Genomic DNA, 21,635 nt, shown 5'->3' with positions numbered 1-21,635 from the left:
AAGAAATGTTAAAAACTTTTTGAAATAAATAAATACATTTACCTACATTGAAATCAGTCAACATTTAACAAATATGACTGGTTATAATTCACAACAGTATAATTTAGGGCTATAAATTCTAATATCAAGAGACGCTTACACTTAATAAAACTAATGGCTAATATTAATTATTTGCATTCACAAAAGTAGCACAGCCATGAGAAGATTAAAAATAACATAAAGATTAATAACATTATTCATTACAAGGTAAATAGTCTTCAACTAGTTGATGACAAATGTTATTGTATTCGGTAAAATCCCCAGAGAGTCGTTGAATTTTTAAATATGAGTTAGCCCCAGTATTGCTTGGACACACTTCTAGCCCAATCTTTAAGCCAGTTGAAAATTGTAAAACATTCTGTCTGTCTACTACTGGCCATGCCTGAATATTGGATGATATTAAGTATTTGACAATGTTGAGTATATTAACTGATGTGAAATTTGAATAAAATTCTGACAAATCAACAACAAATGCATCGCTAGCTGTTCTTTTAAGAATATAATCAGAAAAAAGTGGAGCGGTTTTTAAACATGTTGAAGATTCTATATCTGTAATTATTTCATTTCTACCAGCAGTTAAATCATTATTCACCTTATCATAATCATTGTGTATTGCTGATAATGGTTGATCATTATATGTTTTATTCAGAAAATTATTAATAACAGTGTCCACAGAATCAACAGAATTCATTTGTAATGGATCTACTTCCATCATACCACCATCTTCATTAGTTATCATTAATGATATTTCTGGATTCGGAAGGATTTTCTCTTCACAATTTTCTGAAAAAAATAAAATAAAACCCCCTTATAAAATTAATCTTTACTTTGAAAATAAAACTATGTATTTAGTTATAAATATTTCTTAATATAAAAATAATTATACAATTACAAATTTATTTTTAAACAAAATAATAGCTTTGATCTTTATATTAAGATTATGATGTACAAGTTATTTTTATTTTGGTCACTGTTAAATTTATTTTTGAACAATTAAAATACTACATAATCCAATAGAAAATGTATACCTACATTACAATTACATCATAAAAATAGATGAGTGTTAATTTAAAATAAATTTTTTGTTATTAAAATATTAGTAGTTCGTCGAACAATTTAATATTTATAATCTAGGCAACACTTACCTAATGATTTAGTTTCAACCACAATAGTTGGCGGAGGATTTACTTTACTGTTTGTTCGTAGATCCAATGGAGCAGGAATTTGATTAGATAATGTATATTTTGGAGTACCTTGAGTTATTGAACCTATATAATACAAAAAAAATGTTGTAAAGAAATTTATACAAGAAAATGAATAATTTAATTAATTTAGACTTTTATTTTATATTATTAAAATAATCGAGTCAAATCAAATTCTACGTGAAACAAGGATTATATATATATTTTTTTTTGTACTCAAATTCGAACGGTAGTATTGCTCTTGATCATCACAAACGTAGGATGGTTTTGATAGAAAATGATATTTAGTAGGTACTTGGGATGGAGATATTTTTTAAATTACTAAAATTTTTTTAGAAATATATGAGAAAAACGGAGAATAAATGATGAAAAAAAATTCAAACAAGATCCAATTTCGAACTTATGACCACCTAGTATTTAGACACGCACCATTCCATTTTATAGGAATTTCATAATTTTCAAAATATTCTAATGAAATTCGAGCTAATTATAAATACTTACAATTTTCAATTAAAAATTAAACCTACTAAATTTGGTTTTACTACTACATTAAACATATATAGAAATGTAAACTGATCCATCTTCACTAAGAATTGCTAATCATTATTTTTTTTTTTTTAGAGCAATGGTGCATTAGTTTCAAGTTTAAAAGACTAATACAGGTACATCGTATCATTCAACAGTCATAGTATCTAGTCATTTTTTTTATCATAGACATACAAATTATTTATTTTAAAACAGTTAAAAAATATTATTAAACCAATAAATAAAGTATTTTATTAAGATAAAAAAATAAAATAATAATTTATTTATAATTTTTCAATAAAAATGGACATTAATACATGAATATGAAATGGAATATGAATTATTACAATTTTAAATAATATTAAACAAAAATAATGCTTACCTTGAGTTTGTGGAGCATTCATTAAAGGAGAATGGTGTAAATTTAAATTTTGCAAATGTTGACTAAGAATATTTGAATTACCTGAAAGATAAAATTTTTCGATAAATAATGAAACAAATAATTAAAATAGCATCATTGTTGTAGCTATATCTAAGATTCTAAATGCAAAATCACAGGTTCAAACCAGACGATCAGTGATTTCGCTTTACAGACGAAATTACTGCATAGAAGAAACTGGCAAACTACCACCACCTTTTAATTCACTGAACCCAATTTATTAAATCAAACAATCCAAACGCCTAACTTACCAAAAACCCACATAGGGAGCTAATGGCCTCTGATAAAAATAAAAGAGCAATAAAAAAACTAATAATAATAATAATTTAAAATAAATAATCAATTAATTCAATACCCTGATGATTTGTGGTAGGATTTAAAAATGAAGGTCGATCTGATAACATTTGTAAACTTTGCATATGATATGTATGAAACATTTGTAATTCATCATGACCCCAAGTATCCAATGTATTTTCACTCAATTTTTGCTGTTAAAAAAAATTAATATTTAAATATGGATTTTTTTGTTATATTATACTCAGAAGTTACAATTACTTGTAATTGAATGTGTTCTTGTTGTATATTCCGTATATTAGGTTGATCTAGATGTTCACTAGATGTAACAACTGGTTCACTTGTTCTTCGGACGGGACTATATCGTTCTGATGGCAAATAACCACTGACATCTTTTAAACTTTCTCGGCCTGATTAAAAAATAGTGGTACCAAAATTTAAAAAACAATTATGAATAAAAAATAAAATTACATTATATCCATAGATGAAATTCCTCATTGTTAAAATATTTAAGATACCTGAATGTCTATGGAGTTCTTGAACTGTAGGCAAGACTGAAACCTGTGATAAGCGGTGATTATGTCTAGGAGTGCTGACCAATGGTAATGGTGGTGGTATATACTCTCGGTTCATACGTGCTTCTACTTCACGTACCACTTCAGGACTAATGACTTTAAATCAAAATAATAAGCCATGCAAACAAACCACTCATTTAGGAAAATAATATGTGTTAACTATTTAATAAAAACTAATAAATAAAACTGACATTAAAGCTAAAATCTAAAACTAATACTCTGAATAATAATATTACACAAATAATAAAATTAATTAAAAATACATGCTTGAAATTAGAACTATACTGTGTCATACTTAAATATGAAAATAGACAACACATAGTATACAAGATAGCACTAACTACAAATAGAACAAAAATTAGTAATTCAGTTATTGCTTAGTAACATAATAACACATTTATCAGATAACACATTAAAATAATGGTTCATTCAAGTATATATAATATATATTTATTATTCTTTGCATATTAATTGTAAAATAAATTTATTGAAGTGTTTAGATATAATATAATAAATAATAATTATTATTAGTTTTAGTGCTATTTTTACAAATTATAATTCATTTTAAGAATATTGAAACTAATATATACAAAATAGCATTACATTTATTAAGTTCACAATATATTTTTGTAGAAAAGATTAGACAGTTAAATATGAATAAAATTAAACTAAAACTATTATCAGCAAGTAAAATATACTGTAAAAGATAACTTACATTATTTCCAAGTTCTTTTATGAAACATTATTTTTTTAAAACTTACAAAATTGAATTATTTATAAATAGTAACAATTAAAAAATATATATAATATTGTGAATGATGAAACCATTAATTCAAAAAATGTTATTAATGTTAAAAATAATACAAAATATGTTTTATAAAAACTAGAGTAACTAATAAGTATTTCGTGTTTAATTTAGTGATTACAGTTTTATATGTGTAGAATAAAACTGTAACAACAATAAAATAGTTTATATTTTTTATAATTACTATATAATTATTTATTATTATTTTTTTTAATAATTATTTTTAGTGCAGCAATAAAACAATGAATTATTTTAAAATAGTTTAATACTTACAGAGGGAGCAATAATATTTAGAGTAATAAAATAAACAACAAAAAACTCAAAATCAATTATTGTCTATGAAAAACTCATATTTTAAAAATAACTACTTTATCAAATACCATACCTGGAGGTCTATCCATTACAGTTAAAACACCACTGCGTCTAGTTCTAGTATTTTGTAGATTAGTTTGTTGGGTTTGAATTTCATCCTTACTACCTATTCCATGTCTAGAGGTACTGCATATTACTTTTGGATAACGACTAAATGTTTGTATTGAAATAAGTTAAATGTAATAAATAATAAAAGTCACAATATTTTTAAAATAAATATCAAGTACAAATTTACTAATTACCTAGATGATCCGGCCGAAGTAGTATTTTCTTCAGACAATAAGTTTCCTTTACTCGATTGATCAATTATTGCATTTCTTAAATCATTTGGATCTATTTTTGTTTGCTATTAATAACAAAATATGGTTTTCTCAATTAATTATAATTATAACATTATAAAAGTAATAAAATAATTACTTTTTTTAAATCTTCTTTGCTACTAGGTTCACTATATGTACAATTCATCTTTTGAGACATTTGTAAATTAGCACCACCGTCTGAAGCACGTCTACCAAAATTGTTATCTTTAAAATAATAAAAACTGTTAATAAAAATCACAAAATGAGTTGTTTAAAATCTTATATTACTTGCTCCCATGACTTGAGGGGGTTTCAATAAATGTTGATCTTTTATTGTAAAATTCTTGGGAGATTGACATTCAACTAATGGAATATTTAAAGGTAAATTTGTATTTGGCAATACATTTGCATTACATCCCGTATGAAGATGTGTAATATAATGTGATTCCATAACCTAAAATTATTATATATAATTATACAAAATAGGACAATTCAGATGTATTAAGTTCTAAAAAATATAATTAGTTGTTACTTGAGTCATTAAACCATTTCCCGGACCAACTGTATGGCGTCGAGTAGTTACTGGGTGGTTATCTTGAATCTTGTTTAAACCAGCAGATTCTCCAATGTCAACATCTCCATACTAAAAACAAGCATTAATCATTCATATCTTAAGAATATTGAAAAGTTAAGTTGTAAAATTAAATAATATACTTTTTCTAACTGCTGACTATCATAAATTGAACAATCTTGAGTGTAAAGTGACATAGAATATAATGGTAAGTTTTCAATTATATTTGAATTTATGTTAACAGATCCATCTATTTCTATAAACATAATATTGATGTTTACTTATATAATTAAGTGCATTTGAATGTATAGAAATTTACTGGTTTCATTGACAAACGATTGATTGGAATTGTTGCATTGATGGACAGATGATTCAAGTTTATCAACAAGCAAATGATAAATTGCACTGACATGATCATATTTTTGTTGTTGTACGGACTAAAAAACAAAAACGTTTTTTTACTTAAGTACATTCAATTTACATATAAATTACTCCACATTTTTAAAAAAAAGTTATTTTCTGAAATAATTTTGGTTTAACTAAAAATAACCTTAAAAAATATTTTTATAATAAAACTACAAAATGTTTAAACTATAAACTATATAATAATAAAATAATCACTAAATTAATATGAGATAAATCAAGATAGTTAAATACTATCTGATTTTAATCTAAATTTAGTTAGTATCTATTTTGTTACTTTTTTTTTACTTATTTTTTTGACTATTTGAGAAATACTAAAAACAGTATTGTTATTATGATGAAAATATAAAACAATTAATTTTTAAATAATAAAATATTTTCACAGTAAATATTGTATTATACAGCAGAATCATGATACAACTGCTGATTGGGGATAATTAATAGTCATATTTATTATTTACTTTATTTACTATGTTTTTGTATTAAATAATTAAATATAAGGAATAAAAATAAGAAACCAAATTTAAAAATAAATAATTAAATAACTTAAATAGTAGAGCTATAAAATAGTCAATTATAATGATTATATATTATTTGCGTTTAGAAACTACTATAGTACAAAATGTAAGTATCATAATATTTAATAATAAATCAACAACTTTTAATTATTTAATACTGTAAAAATGTTATATACAACTTTGATTCATAAAAAATGAAAGATTTGAAATTATATCATAAACGAATAACACTAGAAAAACTAAGTTTGCATTATGAATAAAATACTTATATTTATTTTTAAGATATAATTATTAATGAACAGTATTCATGATATTTTATTAAATATAATTTTTAATTTTTTTAATTTTCCGAGACTTCCGGAAAAATGATTTTATCAGTTCCTCTTCCCCAACTATTCCTAAAAATAAGACTTACATTGACTATCATATCTTTGTCTAAACCAGGTAACTGTAACATAAGTTCTATAACAGCAGTATTCATCATTGGGTTTATATCAACAGTTAATCGTTTAGGAGTTGGCTCTGAAAACTAAAAATATAAAATAATATTTATGCTATATTTCAACATATCAATAATATAAAACATTTAATGTTACTTGTTTTATCCATTTATGAGACTCAATTTGATTCAGACTTAGTCTCTTTTCAGGTTCAATAACTAACATATGTCGAATTAAATGTTCGCATGCTGAAATAAACCATATAAAAAATGAATTACAAAATTAAATTACACAGTTATAATATAAAAATATAAGATTATTATTATAGCAAAGACAGGAAATCTATAATAGTTATAATAGTTAAGATATATAACATTGTATTACAATATAATTGAAATGTAAAATGAAATATGAAAAACGTTATTAATAGGGCCAGGAACTTGATGTATTTGCATCTTTTTTTCTAATGCTTACTTACACTCGAAGCTCGTCTGTACAGAAATTTGATTTATAAAATATAGAATTTAATGGCACAATTTTTATTTTGTATTTTTTTGCATTTTTAGGTAATTTTATGCTTTACAGCCATTTTTCAATATTTTTGGTACATTTCATTCATTTTGTAATTTTCTTTTTACATTTATTTGCATTTTTCTTGTTGAAAGATACTACTTGTAACACATTTAGTTTCCATTTTCGACGTTCTTTATCTTTATCATTTGTTGTTGTGATCTACGATTATTTAATAAACTGTAGGCAGATACTATTTTAGGCCCAATGCACAAGACGTGTGTTATTTAGAAGTGCCATCTCCCCTACATTATCGTAATTATTTAAATAATTTTACTGATTCGTACGAGGCGTACGATAACGCAACGGTGTGATTGACGTTTCACAGCATTGTGGCATTTTGAATGTGAAAAACTGACATATTTATTTTAATATATCGACTGTTGTGACCGATTCTTTGATTTATATATCTAATATATTAAATTTAATTAATTTATTGTTTATAAATGCCTAGATACAAGGTTTCGGATAATATTCGATTGAATTCGTTTGTAAATCGTTTTTGCAAAGAAGTTTTTTCAATCAATAGCATAATATTAGTTTACAAATTTGTGAGGTAAAAGTGGCGGCTGACAAAAAATTTATCGTCGAACAGCATATTTCGCATAATAAACACGTTAATGGAGTTGAACTGAAAAAGATACAACAAAAACAAAGTACAAGTAAGTTTCAACGTTTAATTACCGAACTATCTAAGGCGTCGTCTTTTAATCATGATCTGTGTTATGCATTATTATCCGCTAATATCCAATGGAAAAAATTACAGAACGAGGCATTTAACATTTTTTTTGGAGAATTATACGAATAAAATAATTCCCGATGAATCTACTTTGAAAAATGGATGTTTTTCAATATTACATAGACACTATTGAGAAATTAAATTTTACGTAGAAAATAAGAAAATTTGGGTGTATATGTAAATATGAAACTACGGACATTGAGAAATGTTATACTGGGTTCACACTATTACAATTTCTTGTATGATTTTTCTCGCATGCTTATTTTTACTTGTGCAATAACTAAATTGAACAAATGTAAACGTTGATAATACGCATGCAAGTTCTTACATGCTCAAACTTGCATGCAGTCCAATATGTCGGACAGAATTTGAATGCAATTAGGTAATTGTATGCCAATTTATTCCCGAACACGTGATCAATGTGATTGTGTTTTATGAATTTTGTTTATTTTTTTTAATAATTTTGTTTTTTAAACAATGAAATAGCCTCCAAATCAAATTATAGTTTGAACAAAGAAGAAATTGTGTCAATATTAATTTCGAAAATTGATTATCGCGTCTTCAGTAGCGTAGCCAATGGTAGAAGGGCGCTGTGGGGGGTTGCAGCCTCCCCGAAATGTTAAGAAAATTATATTATTGGTCTATAAAAATAGCTAAAAAAGAAAAAAATATTTAAAATTTTTAGTATTAACACTTTACAGCCATCTATTTGTGATAGTAGGTATTTAAAGCATACAAAATTGTGCATCGGTCGCGAATCGCAAATTCAACTTCAAAGTCAAGACTTGTCGGACTCACATTATCTATTCATACAGACATTGAAATTTCAGGTAATCGAATATTTAATATATTTGTTAACAGCGGAAAGGGTTAAGTGTTAAAATTGTTAATTAAATTTTTTGTCGTTAAATAATAAAATTAATTAAATATTTAATAATTAATAATTACGATTTATGGTTATGAATTTTATAAAACGTAAATTTTTAAAAATGTTAAGTCATTGATTATTATAAAATAATTTTTTAAGTAATTTTTTATTGTTTACTAGTTATTTTATTAACATTTTTGTTTTGTGCATTTTTTAAAGATTTTTAGGTCATCAAGTTCCGGGCCCTAGTCATAAAATACAACTAAAATATTAAACAAATTGTTTAATTAAATTATATTAAAAACTCAAATTAATTAGGATTTCTTACATTTATTTAAACTCCAGGTCTATGTATTATTTTCATATTTACAGACTCAAAAGCAATATAAATATTTTAGTCTTATAAGTAATTTATAATCCTTTTTGTTATTTATAAAGTTGTAATTATTCAATGATTGAAGCTAGGATGCTCAATTAATAGACATATTGAATGGTATATAAGAGAAATATTACAGTAATTTGTAATTGAGAAAGATACAAGTATCCTAAGTTGATATTTGCTAGAAGGGTAGGCAAATCAACCTTACAAAATATAAGTTGGTGAAGAAATAATCATAATGCTATTTAATATACCAATAGTCTCATTTGTATAAAATCTACTATTAAGTATATTTAATAAAAAAAACCAATAATAATTTAAACAAATAAATATTAAGTCTCAGTGGTAACAACAGATATTTTAATATTTCAATAAATATTAAGTATGCATATTATTATAGTGTTAGGTATCACTAAAAGCAGTTACAATAATTATTATATTATATACCAGCGGACATGAAATATGGCACACGAAACATTCCAGAAAGGATATTAGCACGGAGAACCTTTAAAGTGTGTCCATCAAATGGAAGAGAACCACACACCAATACATACAATACCACACCTAAACTCTGCAAACAAATAATTTTACCAGTTAAAATGACATAAATAATTAAAAAAAAATTTAATTAACTTTAACTAGATAGTTATAGTTTTTTTTTTAATAATGTTTCAATTGAGATGAAAACTTTTATTTTGAAAATATGAATACATTTTTACTGTAAAAATAATCAACACAAAATTATTACCCAAATATCAGCTTTTGGTCCATCATACTCTAGTCCTTGAAATAATTCTGGAGCTGCATATGGAGGGGAACCACACCAAGTAGAAAGTAGTTTTCCTTCATAGAAATGATTGCTGAATCCAAAATCTTAAAATTATATTATTATAATAAATGAATATAATTTTACAGCTCATAAAAGTTCATAGTTTTTAAATGTACTTAAATATTTACTAAATAAAAATGGTACCGGCAAGTTTAATATTGTTGTTAGCATCTAAAAGCAAATTTTCTGCTTTTAAGTCTCTATGAACAATATTGTTGTTATGACAATAGCTAACGGCTTCAACAATTTGTTTAAAAATATGACAAGCGGCTGGTTCATCCATTCTTCCATTTTTTACCAAAAAGTCTAAATTTAATTTAAAATATATCATGATCAATACGCAGGTAAATTTAAGTAATTATTATCAATCAAAGTTATAGACTAGAATAAAAGAGGTTTCATTTGGGATGAGTTTGGTATATGGACGAGTAGGATAATGAGAAAACAAATATCAAAATACAACAATCATTCATTATATAAATATAAATCAGCATATACTTCAAATTTGTTTTTTTTTTAAAAAAAGATTATATGCATTCATAAAAAATTATATTATATGTTATATGCTGTATATTTTAGTATAGTATAGTAATTTAACAAGTATTTATAACAATTTGAGTCATTCATTTGATTTGATTTTTTATGAAGATTAAGTACAAAATAAATAATAATTTAATAAATATGGTGTCAAAATTTGTCAAGACACATTGGCGTTTTGATAAATATATTATTTTTTGTCATACCGTCATACAATTTCACCAAAAAAAAACTACTCATCCCTGTTTCATGCATAACAGTTTTACTTCAAAAAGTTTTAAAATCTTAAATTAATGTATTTAGTCATAATAATAATAATGTATTAAGTCATAACTTAATAATAACTATATTATAAAAATATGTAAATTACCAAAAAGTTCACCTCCAGCAGCATATTCAGTAACTAAATATATCATTTTTTCGGATTCCATAACCTGCAAATTAAATTAATAAAAATAAGAAACATAAAAATCCATGATACAAACTAGTTAAATACATTTAAATCATTTTACATGCTTAAATAAGTTTTGGGTTATGAATTATAAATAAAACACAACAAACAATTAAAATAATTATTTATAGTTAAAACATGCATAGATTAATTGATCAATGATAGATTAATAAATAAAAAACATAATATAAAAATAAAAATATGTACAAACTGATAAAGTTTCATATTATTATAAAAAAAAAACCGGCTGAGAATATATTTACAAATATTTTCACAGTAGAATTTTTTTTTATCAACTATACCAATTTATTTGAAAGTTAAAAATACTTTAAATTGACCAAAAAGTATCTTTTAGTAAAAAAAAAAAAAGTTATAACTTAGATAACGCGATTATTTTTTTTACAATTAGCAAACTGATAAAGTTTAAAAGATTATACTCCTTATAAAGTAACAAGTAACATACAGATTTCCAGGAAAAATACTTCGTAATCACAACTTTTTGTTTTTAATTTCAATTTAGTGCTTTATTTTAATAATTTAAATAATCCTTGATTATACAAATGTCTGTTCTTTATTTTATAAAAATTTATGGTTTACTAATACAATTTCAATAATAATAAAAATTTTTAATTATTTAGTAGACTTTTGAAAATTACAAAATATTAATATTATGTTTTGGTAAATGAATACCTGATGTATAGTGTTATATTGCATAGTTACTGTGAACATTTTAATGATAGCAAAATATTTTTAAAACTTAAATTTTATAAATTGTTATAAACAATTGTTGATTTCAATAAAGAATTTAAATCTAAAAATATTTAAAAATTTCATGAAAATTGGATCTATTTGGATAGCATAATATACATATTTTAATAATTATTTTAATTTTTATGTAATTAATTACATTTTATTCTAAAGTTTATACTCATTAGTAAAAGTTAAATTAAATTGATTAAGAAACCATAAGGTACTAAAACTAATGTAGACATTTTAATTAACTTTAGAATGATAAATTAATCTATCTGTCCTTAATATTAGTTTTCAAAAATTATTGGTACAATGATTTGAAATGCATTAGAAAAATTCTTCATCATTCATTTTGTTATTTAATTTATCTTATCTATACCTATGTTTAGCAAAACATAAACAAATAAAGAAAATTCTTCAACTAAAACTAAATAAATGATATTACATCACAGTCTACATTTTTACTCAGCAATATATTTAATATACTCACATATATTAAATATATACCATCTGTATTATAAGATATTCATTGGTTGCTTTATATAATTTAGTAACTATTAGATTTATTATTACTAAAATTCATTGATGACAATAGTAAAAATTATCTCAGATAACATTAGATGTGCAAAAAATAAATTTAAAATAACCATAAAATAAAATATTAATTTTATTTTCCTATTTTTCTTTGTTGTAAGTATTTAAAAAAATACATGAAACTTTCAGTTGTTTCAAATGATTTGTATATACTTATTAAGGCAGTTTAATAAATTTATAATAAATATATACTATAACCTTACTATTAATGAATTTACAACCTAAGTAGCCACTTTCATATTAAAAATGTTGAAAAATTATTCTATTTTAAATAAAGTCATAATTTATGTGTACCTGATATAATCTTACTACATGAGGATGATTAAGTTTTGACATAATTTGAATTTCTCTAAATGTTTTTTTCAAATCATCCTTTTTTAATTGTGTTTTGTCAATGATTTTAATGGCAACCTGTAACGAAAAATAAAAATTATTATGAAAAAACAAAGTTAAAACCTCAATTAAGACCAACGTTGATATAAATAAATATTTTGTTATGATCAGTTGTATATAAATAGATGTATTAAAGATAGTGCTAAAGAAGTTAAAGATATACTATACTTTTTTTTTTTTTATATTACTACTTTTTGAATTTGAATTCCACAAATAAATATTATTGAATTAAATAATATAAATATATTATAAAATGTAATATAATATAATTATAACATATGTACTATATTTAATTTCAATTAATCATACTTAATGGTATTTATCATGATAGCATATTAATATTTATTGTCCATTAGGTAAGTAAATTTATTTATTATATTAATATTTATAAATATTGAGGGTATCGAGGAATAAAATAGACTGTTGTGCAATTCTAGTGTAAAAATACAATAGTAGACTTCTCTTAAAATATAACAACTATAACTATTATTAAAATTGTAATTTTTTCAAAAAACCTAACCTAACCATTTTACTTAAAGGGTGTCCAAGATGTTTTTTAAATTTTATACAGTAGATAATTAAAATGAAAAAATGTAATATAGTTATTTGATGATATTCTAAATTAACCTTCAAACTAAATTTATTAAATTTAAACCATAATTATTTGTATAACTAGATGTCTAGATAATTAAAATAACATATAATAAGTAACATTAAAATAAACATAATCTATTTACCACATAGTGATCAAAGTAGTGGAATGGAAAGTGGGGTATGGCTACTCTGTTTATATTATCTATATTACATTCTCTTTAAAATTATACAATTATATAACACAAAGGTAATAGATTTATACAAGTGATTTTTTAAAAAATTTGTATTATTTATTATTTATATTTTTATGATTTATTAGTATTAAAATATAATGTTACGGTAATACATGGCTGTTAAAATAAGATTTCACCAATTAACTTTGGTTAAAATTCAAAATTTGAATTTTTACCATTTGATCCAGTTAAATTCTAGGATATACAAAATTTTACAGTATATATATTCAGAATTATTAATGTATTTTGGCTTTTATAAATGAGACATTGGAAATCTTAGGATATAAATCCATTTTTGGTCAAAACCTAATAAATAAAAAATAAATAAAACTAATAAAATTCATTATTAGGATTTGAAAATACAATTTTTATTGAATCATGTTCATTTAGAAAAAAGTAATATTTATTTACTTTTAACTACTATTCTTAATAATAATTATTATTATTCATTACACAGAAAATATTATTCTTTATTAAGTATATGTTTATAATATTAATAATTTATTGTTAATTTTTATAAAGTAATAGTGTCTTAATAATAAATTTAGAAATTATTATTTAAAATGTATGTCATTATAATAGCGCAAGTAATAATGTAATTTTAGTCTTCAACCTACTTTTGTCTGTTAGAACCTATTTATTAGATTTAAGTAATCTTTAAAATATGTACTATGAAAAAAGATATAAATATTTAACTAAAATCAAGACTAAAATCCATCTCCTTTGTGTGTATAAAGCCATAATAAATCGTAAAAAATGTAGGCACCTCTTCACTTATTTTGAGCTTCTTCAACTATATATTTAAATATAATATAATAATAATAATATTATATAAATATATATATATATATATATATATAATATTTCAAATATATTAACTCTTAGTAATTATTTAAATTAATTGCTTTAATTGATTTTTAAATAATTTTATCCACTTTTTTAATTTCATTTAAAAATTAAAATGATTTCTTTAATGTTGGTTTACAATAATAAAACATTTTAAACAGAAAACTTTATTTTTTAAATACAATTTTAAAACTAAATTGAAAATGGTTGGTAATACAATGTTTGTACCACCTAAAATATTGATATAATAGAGAGTATTAACTTTTTAAGAGTTAAAATTAATTTCTACTGAACAATGTATAGTTTAAAATTTTTAAATTAGTAATGGAGTCTTAATAATCTACTTAATTTATATATTATATAATGAATAAGGTTTTCAAAAATAAAATAACAAATTAAAATTTCTACATAATCATTAAAATGTAATTGTATTCAATATTTTAAAATATTTTGAATATTGATTGAATTACTTCGAATTGAGTCTTATAAGTCGTATGTAACATAATATAGAATTACAAATACTTATTCCATCAAAATAATTGTTAGCATTTATATTAATAATAAATAAATACATGATGAACTTAAATGGATAATAGTAACTAAAAATTTAATATGTAAATAAATAAAAATTTAGCCTGAAGTATTATTATTTTTGTAAAGTATAGCTGGTTTTGAATTAAAAATTAATCGTCAGGTTAGCATTTTTTCATTTATTTTTATATATAATCTATTTATTTATTTATTTATTTATAAATTAATTTACAAGTTTAACCTAACCATTTACTAATTTATAATTTTTATTTATTTTTTTTATTATTTTATTATTTAAAAATCAAATATTTGACTTTTAAAAAAATTATACTTTGAAAGTTACATTATAAAATTCCTAAGTCATTCAAACATAATAAACCAAATTTTTAGAACTTTAAAATAAAACAACTAAATTAACTATAATTAAAATTTTTAATTCTCTTAATTGATTTATTGATTTATTTTATAAATAATTTATTATTAATTAACAATAACTAACTTATTAAAGTAGATCATCGACCAAACAAGTTAAATATTTGCTATACAATATTGCTATATTTTTAGGTACATAATAGAGCAGGGGTCTTCAACCCCCGGCCCGCAGGCCGCTTGCATCCCGCCCTGTCATAATATGCGGCCCACGATCACATTTTAAATTTAGCATTTACATTTTCTAGTTCAATAAAATTATAACAGTTAAGCTATTGCTATCAGAAATATGTGATAGTATAAATTAAATTACCTACCAATATATAATTATAATTGTCTGTTGGTTCGTAATCAATTGTGGAACGAGTACAATATTCTCCTTTATGTGTAAAAATTTCAATTTCATACTTTTTCTTCGTAATATTTGTACAATATGTCGGAGAGTAAAAAACGTAAAATCTCGGATGAAAAACGCGTTTTTCAAGAAAAATGGTCCAATAGAAATTTTTTTAAATTATTAATTTTACTAATTTGTAATTTTAAATGCACCTACCTAATTTTAAAAATTGTAAGAATAAAACTGAATTTTTATATATAATACATGTTTTTACAACGAATGCGGCCCGCAAGATTTAAAAAAAATAATATGTGGCCCGCTGCATAAACAGGTTGAAGACCCCTGTAATAGAGCTTTACATGAGTCGGGCTAGCCCAATCCAGAGCTGTGCTGTTATACCATAAGAGGCCTAGCATAGGTCCGCACTTATGAGTAGTCTGGACCAGGCTGGACTTATGAGATCATATATGAATTATGAATCAGAAGTAAATGTAAATAAATATTTGTAATTCATATGGTAATTTATAATAGAAAAAAATAAATATTAAAAAAACAATACATTTTAATTCAAAATAGCATTAAATATATTAAATTAAAAACTAAAAATTTTAATTTAAAAAAATGTATCTTTTTATTACGTAATAAATATTAAACATATCAAATTTTAGGAGAAGACAAGGTTATGTTAGGCTGAATTAATTTTTCATTAAGATGAACCTAGCTGGGCGGATTACATATATACAAAGAAAATATTGGATATGCTTGGGCTTTAAAAATTAGACTCAATCAAAGTTTTAGTACATAATAGTGTTTTTATAACAAGACTTGAACAATTTTTTTTATTAATTTATGCAAGAAGCCAACTGTGCATTATGCATAATAATTTTAAATGTATATGAAGAGATAATGTTATGAAAAATAGTTATTAGGTACCAAATAAAATTGTTCCTAATCATTTAATTAAACTTTTATTTTATCTAATACTTAAAATGGAATGAAAAGGTCAGCATCTTCTCGATTATTTTTCATTATCATGATGAAACTCTAAATGTTATACTAAGTACTAGTAAATATTAATGAATTATATCTATAAATATTTTGTAGCAATATATATTATTATCTATCAAACATAATTGGATATTACAGTAAACATACATTAAATTGATTACCATATAATATGCTTAAGAACTTCTATAATGTTTTATTTATTTTAAGTTTAAGACGACATTAAATTATAATTAGTCAGTCTTAAACAAGGTTTTAAAGTATTTAAGAAAAAATATATATATATAAACTAATGTTGAATTTGATTACATACAAATTTTTAAATAATATAAATTACATAAATCATATTAATGTTATTTTTATTGATGTTAGGTAAATGTTTTTAATTCAAAATAAGACAATAGAATAAATTATTCTAAATTGATTTGTAGTAAAGTGATCCACCAAAACTATTTAGTGGTTTTATCTGTATTCATTTTTAAAATTTAAGTTTATTAATGAATCAATCAATAAGAATCATAAGAAAACTTATGAAATATATAATAAATTGCAAATTTACATTCAAAAATAAATAAGCATACAATAATCAAGGTAATTTAATTACCATAAGTGTAAACCCAGTTTAAGTTGCTACATTTAAGTTTTAAGTTAAAGTTGAATATTTGGAATAACTACAACTTAAAAAATGAACAAAGTATGGTTATTTTTTTAAATTTTCAAAAAATGAAATTTATAAGAAAAAATGATCAATAAAAATAAAATTGAAGTACCTAATTTAAAATATCACATGAAAAATATATGAATTATTAATTTTGATTAACAGTTTGATTTAATTTTGATAGATTTATTTTTATTTTATGAATAAAAATTAAAAATGGGAATATGTAATTCAAAAAAATGTAGATACCACAAACAAATACAAAATGAAGGCAGTTAATATAATGTTAAAAAAAATGAATATCTAGCTTAGTTTATAAGCTTTTTAAAATTATTGTTTAAATGATCTACAATTTATTAAATACGACATGCAAAATTATAAAACATTTTTTATTATAAGACAATTATAAAACAATTGGAATATTTAAGTTTCAGAAAATGTTTTAAAAACTAAAATGTAGGTAAATGATATTGAATAAAAATTAATAATAAATATAATAATTAATCGGTAAAAAGTGTTTTTACATTTTTCAAGTACAGGAAAATGTTTGACTTAAGCTTATGTCAAATTGTTAAAAGATAGAACTTTGAAAATATAAATTTAATAACATTTGTATTATTATTTTTTTTTTTATTATTGAAATTATAGCACTAGCTGATTTGATAAATATTCTTAATTTATTTAAAAAATTCCAAAAACAAAAATAATTTACTTACACAATACTAAATATTAACCATTATCTGTCAATAACAATAAAATTAAAATTTTTAAAATTTTTTATGAAGAAATAAATATATTTTAAGTAATAAAATAATAAAAAGTAAAATTTAAATTTAAAATTAGTAAATGGTTAATACATGTAAATCAATATACAAATAAATATATTAATAAATACTTAGTCTGGAGTATTATTATGTTTGTAAAGTACAACCAGTTTTGAATTAAAAATTCATAGTCAACTAATTACAAAATCAATAAAATCGAGACTCAACTCAATATTTACAAATCAAATACAATAATATTCCAGGAAGTATTTATTTATATGTTTTTTTCTATATATAAACTTTGTGTTTGTTTATTTATATATTATATTTAAAGACTTTGAATACTTTAAATATTTTTATTTTTATTAAATATTTATATTACAACTATAATAATTAATTATATTATAAATATGTTGAATAAATATATTTACAATCTGTAAATATTTGGTTTCTATAAAACTAAAATATTCAAAAGATAAATCATTTTTTGTTATAAGGAGTTTAGAAATACAATTTATAATTATGTTAATTTTTTTGTAACATATGTAATTTTAGTATACTGCAATTATTATATTTATTATTACATCATAGTTTTCATGCTAGATTGTATATGATTATTAAATTCTTATATTTTCATTACAATTAAAACTACCAACTTGATTTATTTTTTATTTCAATAATAGAATTTGAAATTATAATTTTCAGTGTATAGGCACCATAAAAGTATTTTACATTTTATTTAAATACAAGTATAATAAATACATAATTCAATATTGTTTCAATAGGATAGTATACTTATGGGTTCAAATATACCTAAAATAACTAATATATATGAAATATATTATATGTATATTTTGTTATGATGAATAAATAACTATAGACACATAAATTTAATTATAAATAAAAAATAATACAAAATGTAATTAATTTAAAAAAATACCGGGTACCTAAATGTATGGATATTTTGTAATGTAGAATTCTTAAATGCTTGTTAAAAATGATTTAAAAAGTTGCATTAAATATTTTATTGGATTTAATACATAAATAGGTAGGTACCTTTATTATAATATTATGTTTATAATATTAAAACTAAATCTAATAAGTTTGAAAAATAATTATAATTTGAACAATTCAATTTTTTTATAAACTATGCGGGAATATAATTAGCAAAATTAGATAAAAAAATAAAAACACACCATATTTGTAGGAAAAAATATTATAATAATTCAATTATAATTATTAAACTTAGAGCAATTTATGTATTTTATATCTATCAAACAGGATTGTCTTCTAAATGTGTATTGCCCAAAGCACATCACTTTTAGCATTGGTACAAGATCAGTCTAAGCATTAAGCCCCATTAGCCCTGCTCTAGGGATAGCCTTACACATGAATTTAAGAACAATCCTAATAAATATTTAAGTTACTAAAAATAACATACCTAGAAATTTATTTTCTAAATACTTATTTAATTATCTAAAAGATTTACCATTGATTTTTTTTTAAAAAAAAATTAATTATCAGGCAATGAATATTTACTCATACTTGGAATTAATCAAGCATTATTGTGGTTATATAAACTTTTTTAAAGTAATCATTTTAAAATTCACAGATAGTAAAAGTATTTAAACAAATTTATCAAGAATAATTAAGTAAAAAGTTGTTTTTTTTCATAAATAAAAAAATGATTAAAATTCAATGAACAATACATAATTCCAAAAAAAAAGCATTTTCTTAAAATAATATTAGAAAGCACAATTTTTCTTTTAGTATAATATTCATTAAATTAAAATCAGTCAACATTTAGTCGTATCTCAAATTATAATAAAATTGGACAACTAGATAGCAAAAAAAAAAAAAGTCACATAATTATTTTCTAATTTAAAAATATACAAACATAAGAAATGTTGAAAGAAAATCGATGTAGGTATAAAAGATCAAGCTAGTTAATTTCTAAATGTATGTATCATTTTAACAATTTGTTAAACCGAAGAAGATTCGAATTTAAAAAATCCGAAAAACTTAGGAGAAACACGGATACTGTTACCATTGTTGATGATAGACAGGTAAATAGTGATTTCATCGAGAAAATCGCGTAGGTATTTTATAAAAGTGTGGGTGAACTTGTGGCTCAAAGCGATTAATTTCGTGATACAGCAACGGCCGACAGGTGCGAGAAACGCTGGGAATTCGGGTGGGACGTGGGCCCGACTCTGGACATGGGCTAGTGTCGTAATTTCTAACTTTCGCCGTTCGAACATTTCGAGTGGGCTCGAGGTGGTCTCGGCGAGATAAAGGCTGCGCGCACTTATGATATCGTGACGGCACAACGGGTGTTCGCGATAGGCGTACGATGGGTGTACGGGCGAGAGTAGGTACGCACTACTTGACGCGGTCATCGTCGTCGAGCGCAGATAAGCGCACACCACTCACCTTGGAGTTGGTGACGACGTGCTTGGCCAGCTTGACGACGGCGAAATAGCCCTTGCCGATGGTCTTCTCCATCTCGTAGTATCCAACGCGCACCAGACGGTTGACCAAAGGGACGTGATCGTCCCCGGCTGTCGGAAGTGGCGGCGCGCGAGCCATCGCGTTCGCATAGCTCAGTCGAACGATCGTCGGCCGTAGGCGTTCTCTCCCGTCCTCGAAAAAACCGTTCCGTTATTGTTACAATTGTCGTTACACGTACGTTCGCGTGCGATGGTCGTCCGCCGCTGTTGCTTCACGTCGTCCGCGCGCGTAACGTCTGCCAGCCGACTATCCGCAACTACATGGCCGCGCGACTAAAAAATACAAGCGGCGGGGGCGGCGATAGCAGCAGCGACTAAAAGTGGAGGCGGCGGCGGCGGCAGCGCAATCACGACGATGACGACCACTTACTACGGAGGCGACGACGGTCACGACCGTCACCATACCGGATTCGACCTTTCGGGCGACTGACGGCGGCGCGAGCGCGACACCGTGGTGTAGTCGACGGGCTTTCGTGTGTCGGCTGCGACGGCGGCGGGGTGGAGCACGGGAATCGCTCGGCGCGCTGGCGCTCCTTGGACTTTTGTTTTATACAATCGGTTTTTATCGTTGTTATTACGATTATTACGGTTGTTGTTGTCGTTCACCTTCGTCGGACGGCGGATACGTACATATATGTTTTAACAACATGTTTATAACGCCGTTGAAATCAACGCGGTACGGGATGATCGACGAAACGGTTTGCCGCCTCGGGCTCGTGTTTTTTTTTTTTTTTTTTCTTTCTGTGTTTTTTTTTTTTTTTTTTTTTTTTTTTACACAATTTAACCCGTGATCTTCGGTATTTACTCGAACGTTTTCGTTTTGTGTACGGTAAAAGATCGGGTACGGAGACGGGGGAAATAAAAAACGCACCGGCAGTGTTGTTGTTGTGCCGTGTGCGCAATACTATGCGTGCGCGTACAATGGTGCAGTGTGTACCGTTGTCGCGCTCCGTCGCACTCCGAACGCGCAACAGTCGGGGACGAGATGTTTTTTCTCTCTCTTCCTGTCGACCGCGTCCCCGGGCCAACGCGATCGAGTGGGGAAAAAAAAAAAAAATGCAACCGGACGAAAAACACCGAGAAAACGTAACGAGACGTAGGGAAAAGCACGCCCCC

At 24.4% G+C, this 21,635-nt stretch overlaps 1 protein-coding gene across 4 annotated transcripts; it reads right to left on the bottom strand.

Annotated features, from left to right (window-relative positions):
• Positions 1–12: 12 nt before the first annotated feature.
• On the bottom strand, positions 13–20,996 carry LOC112691626 (serine/threonine-protein kinase SIK3-like). 4 transcript variants are annotated; one of them, XM_025565957.1, is made up of 21 exons: positions 20,443–20,996; positions 12,514–12,630; positions 10,795–10,858; positions 10,032–10,193; positions 9,807–9,931; positions 9,506–9,629; positions 6,659–6,750; positions 6,478–6,591; positions 5,441–5,558; positions 5,265–5,377; positions 5,083–5,193; positions 4,839–5,004; positions 4,669–4,775; positions 4,494–4,597; positions 4,265–4,401; positions 3,018–3,170; positions 2,755–2,909; positions 2,561–2,693; positions 2,149–2,229; positions 1,185–1,307; positions 13–822 (listed from the first exon to the last, which is right to left on the bottom strand). In XM_025565957.1, exons 1-21 carry the CDS (start codon positions 20,596–20,598, stop codon positions 233–235), a joined length of 3,045 nt encoding a protein of 1,014 aa, XP_025421742.1. In that variant the 5' UTR covers positions 20,599–20,996; the 3' UTR covers positions 13–232. The 4 variants fall into 4 exon arrangements, with proteins under 4 accessions (XP_025421742.1, XP_025421744.1, XP_025421745.1 ...); XM_025565958.1 differs by having other exon boundaries at positions 233–822; positions 2,761–2,909; positions 20,443–20,598; XM_025565959.1 differs by lacking the exon at positions 3,018–3,170 and having other exon boundaries at positions 20,443–20,598.
• Positions 20,997–21,635: the final 639 nt, after the last annotated feature.

The sequence above is a fragment of the Sipha flava genome, unplaced genomic scaffold (genome assembly GCF_003268045.1).
Source record: "Sipha flava isolate LNK unplaced genomic scaffold, YSA_version1 65_pilon_pilon, whole genome shotgun sequence".
In the NCBI taxonomy this organism is placed as follows: domain Eukaryota; kingdom Metazoa; phylum Arthropoda; class Insecta; order Hemiptera; family Aphididae; genus Sipha; species Sipha flava.
This window is presented reverse-complemented; position numbering and strand designations above follow the sequence as displayed.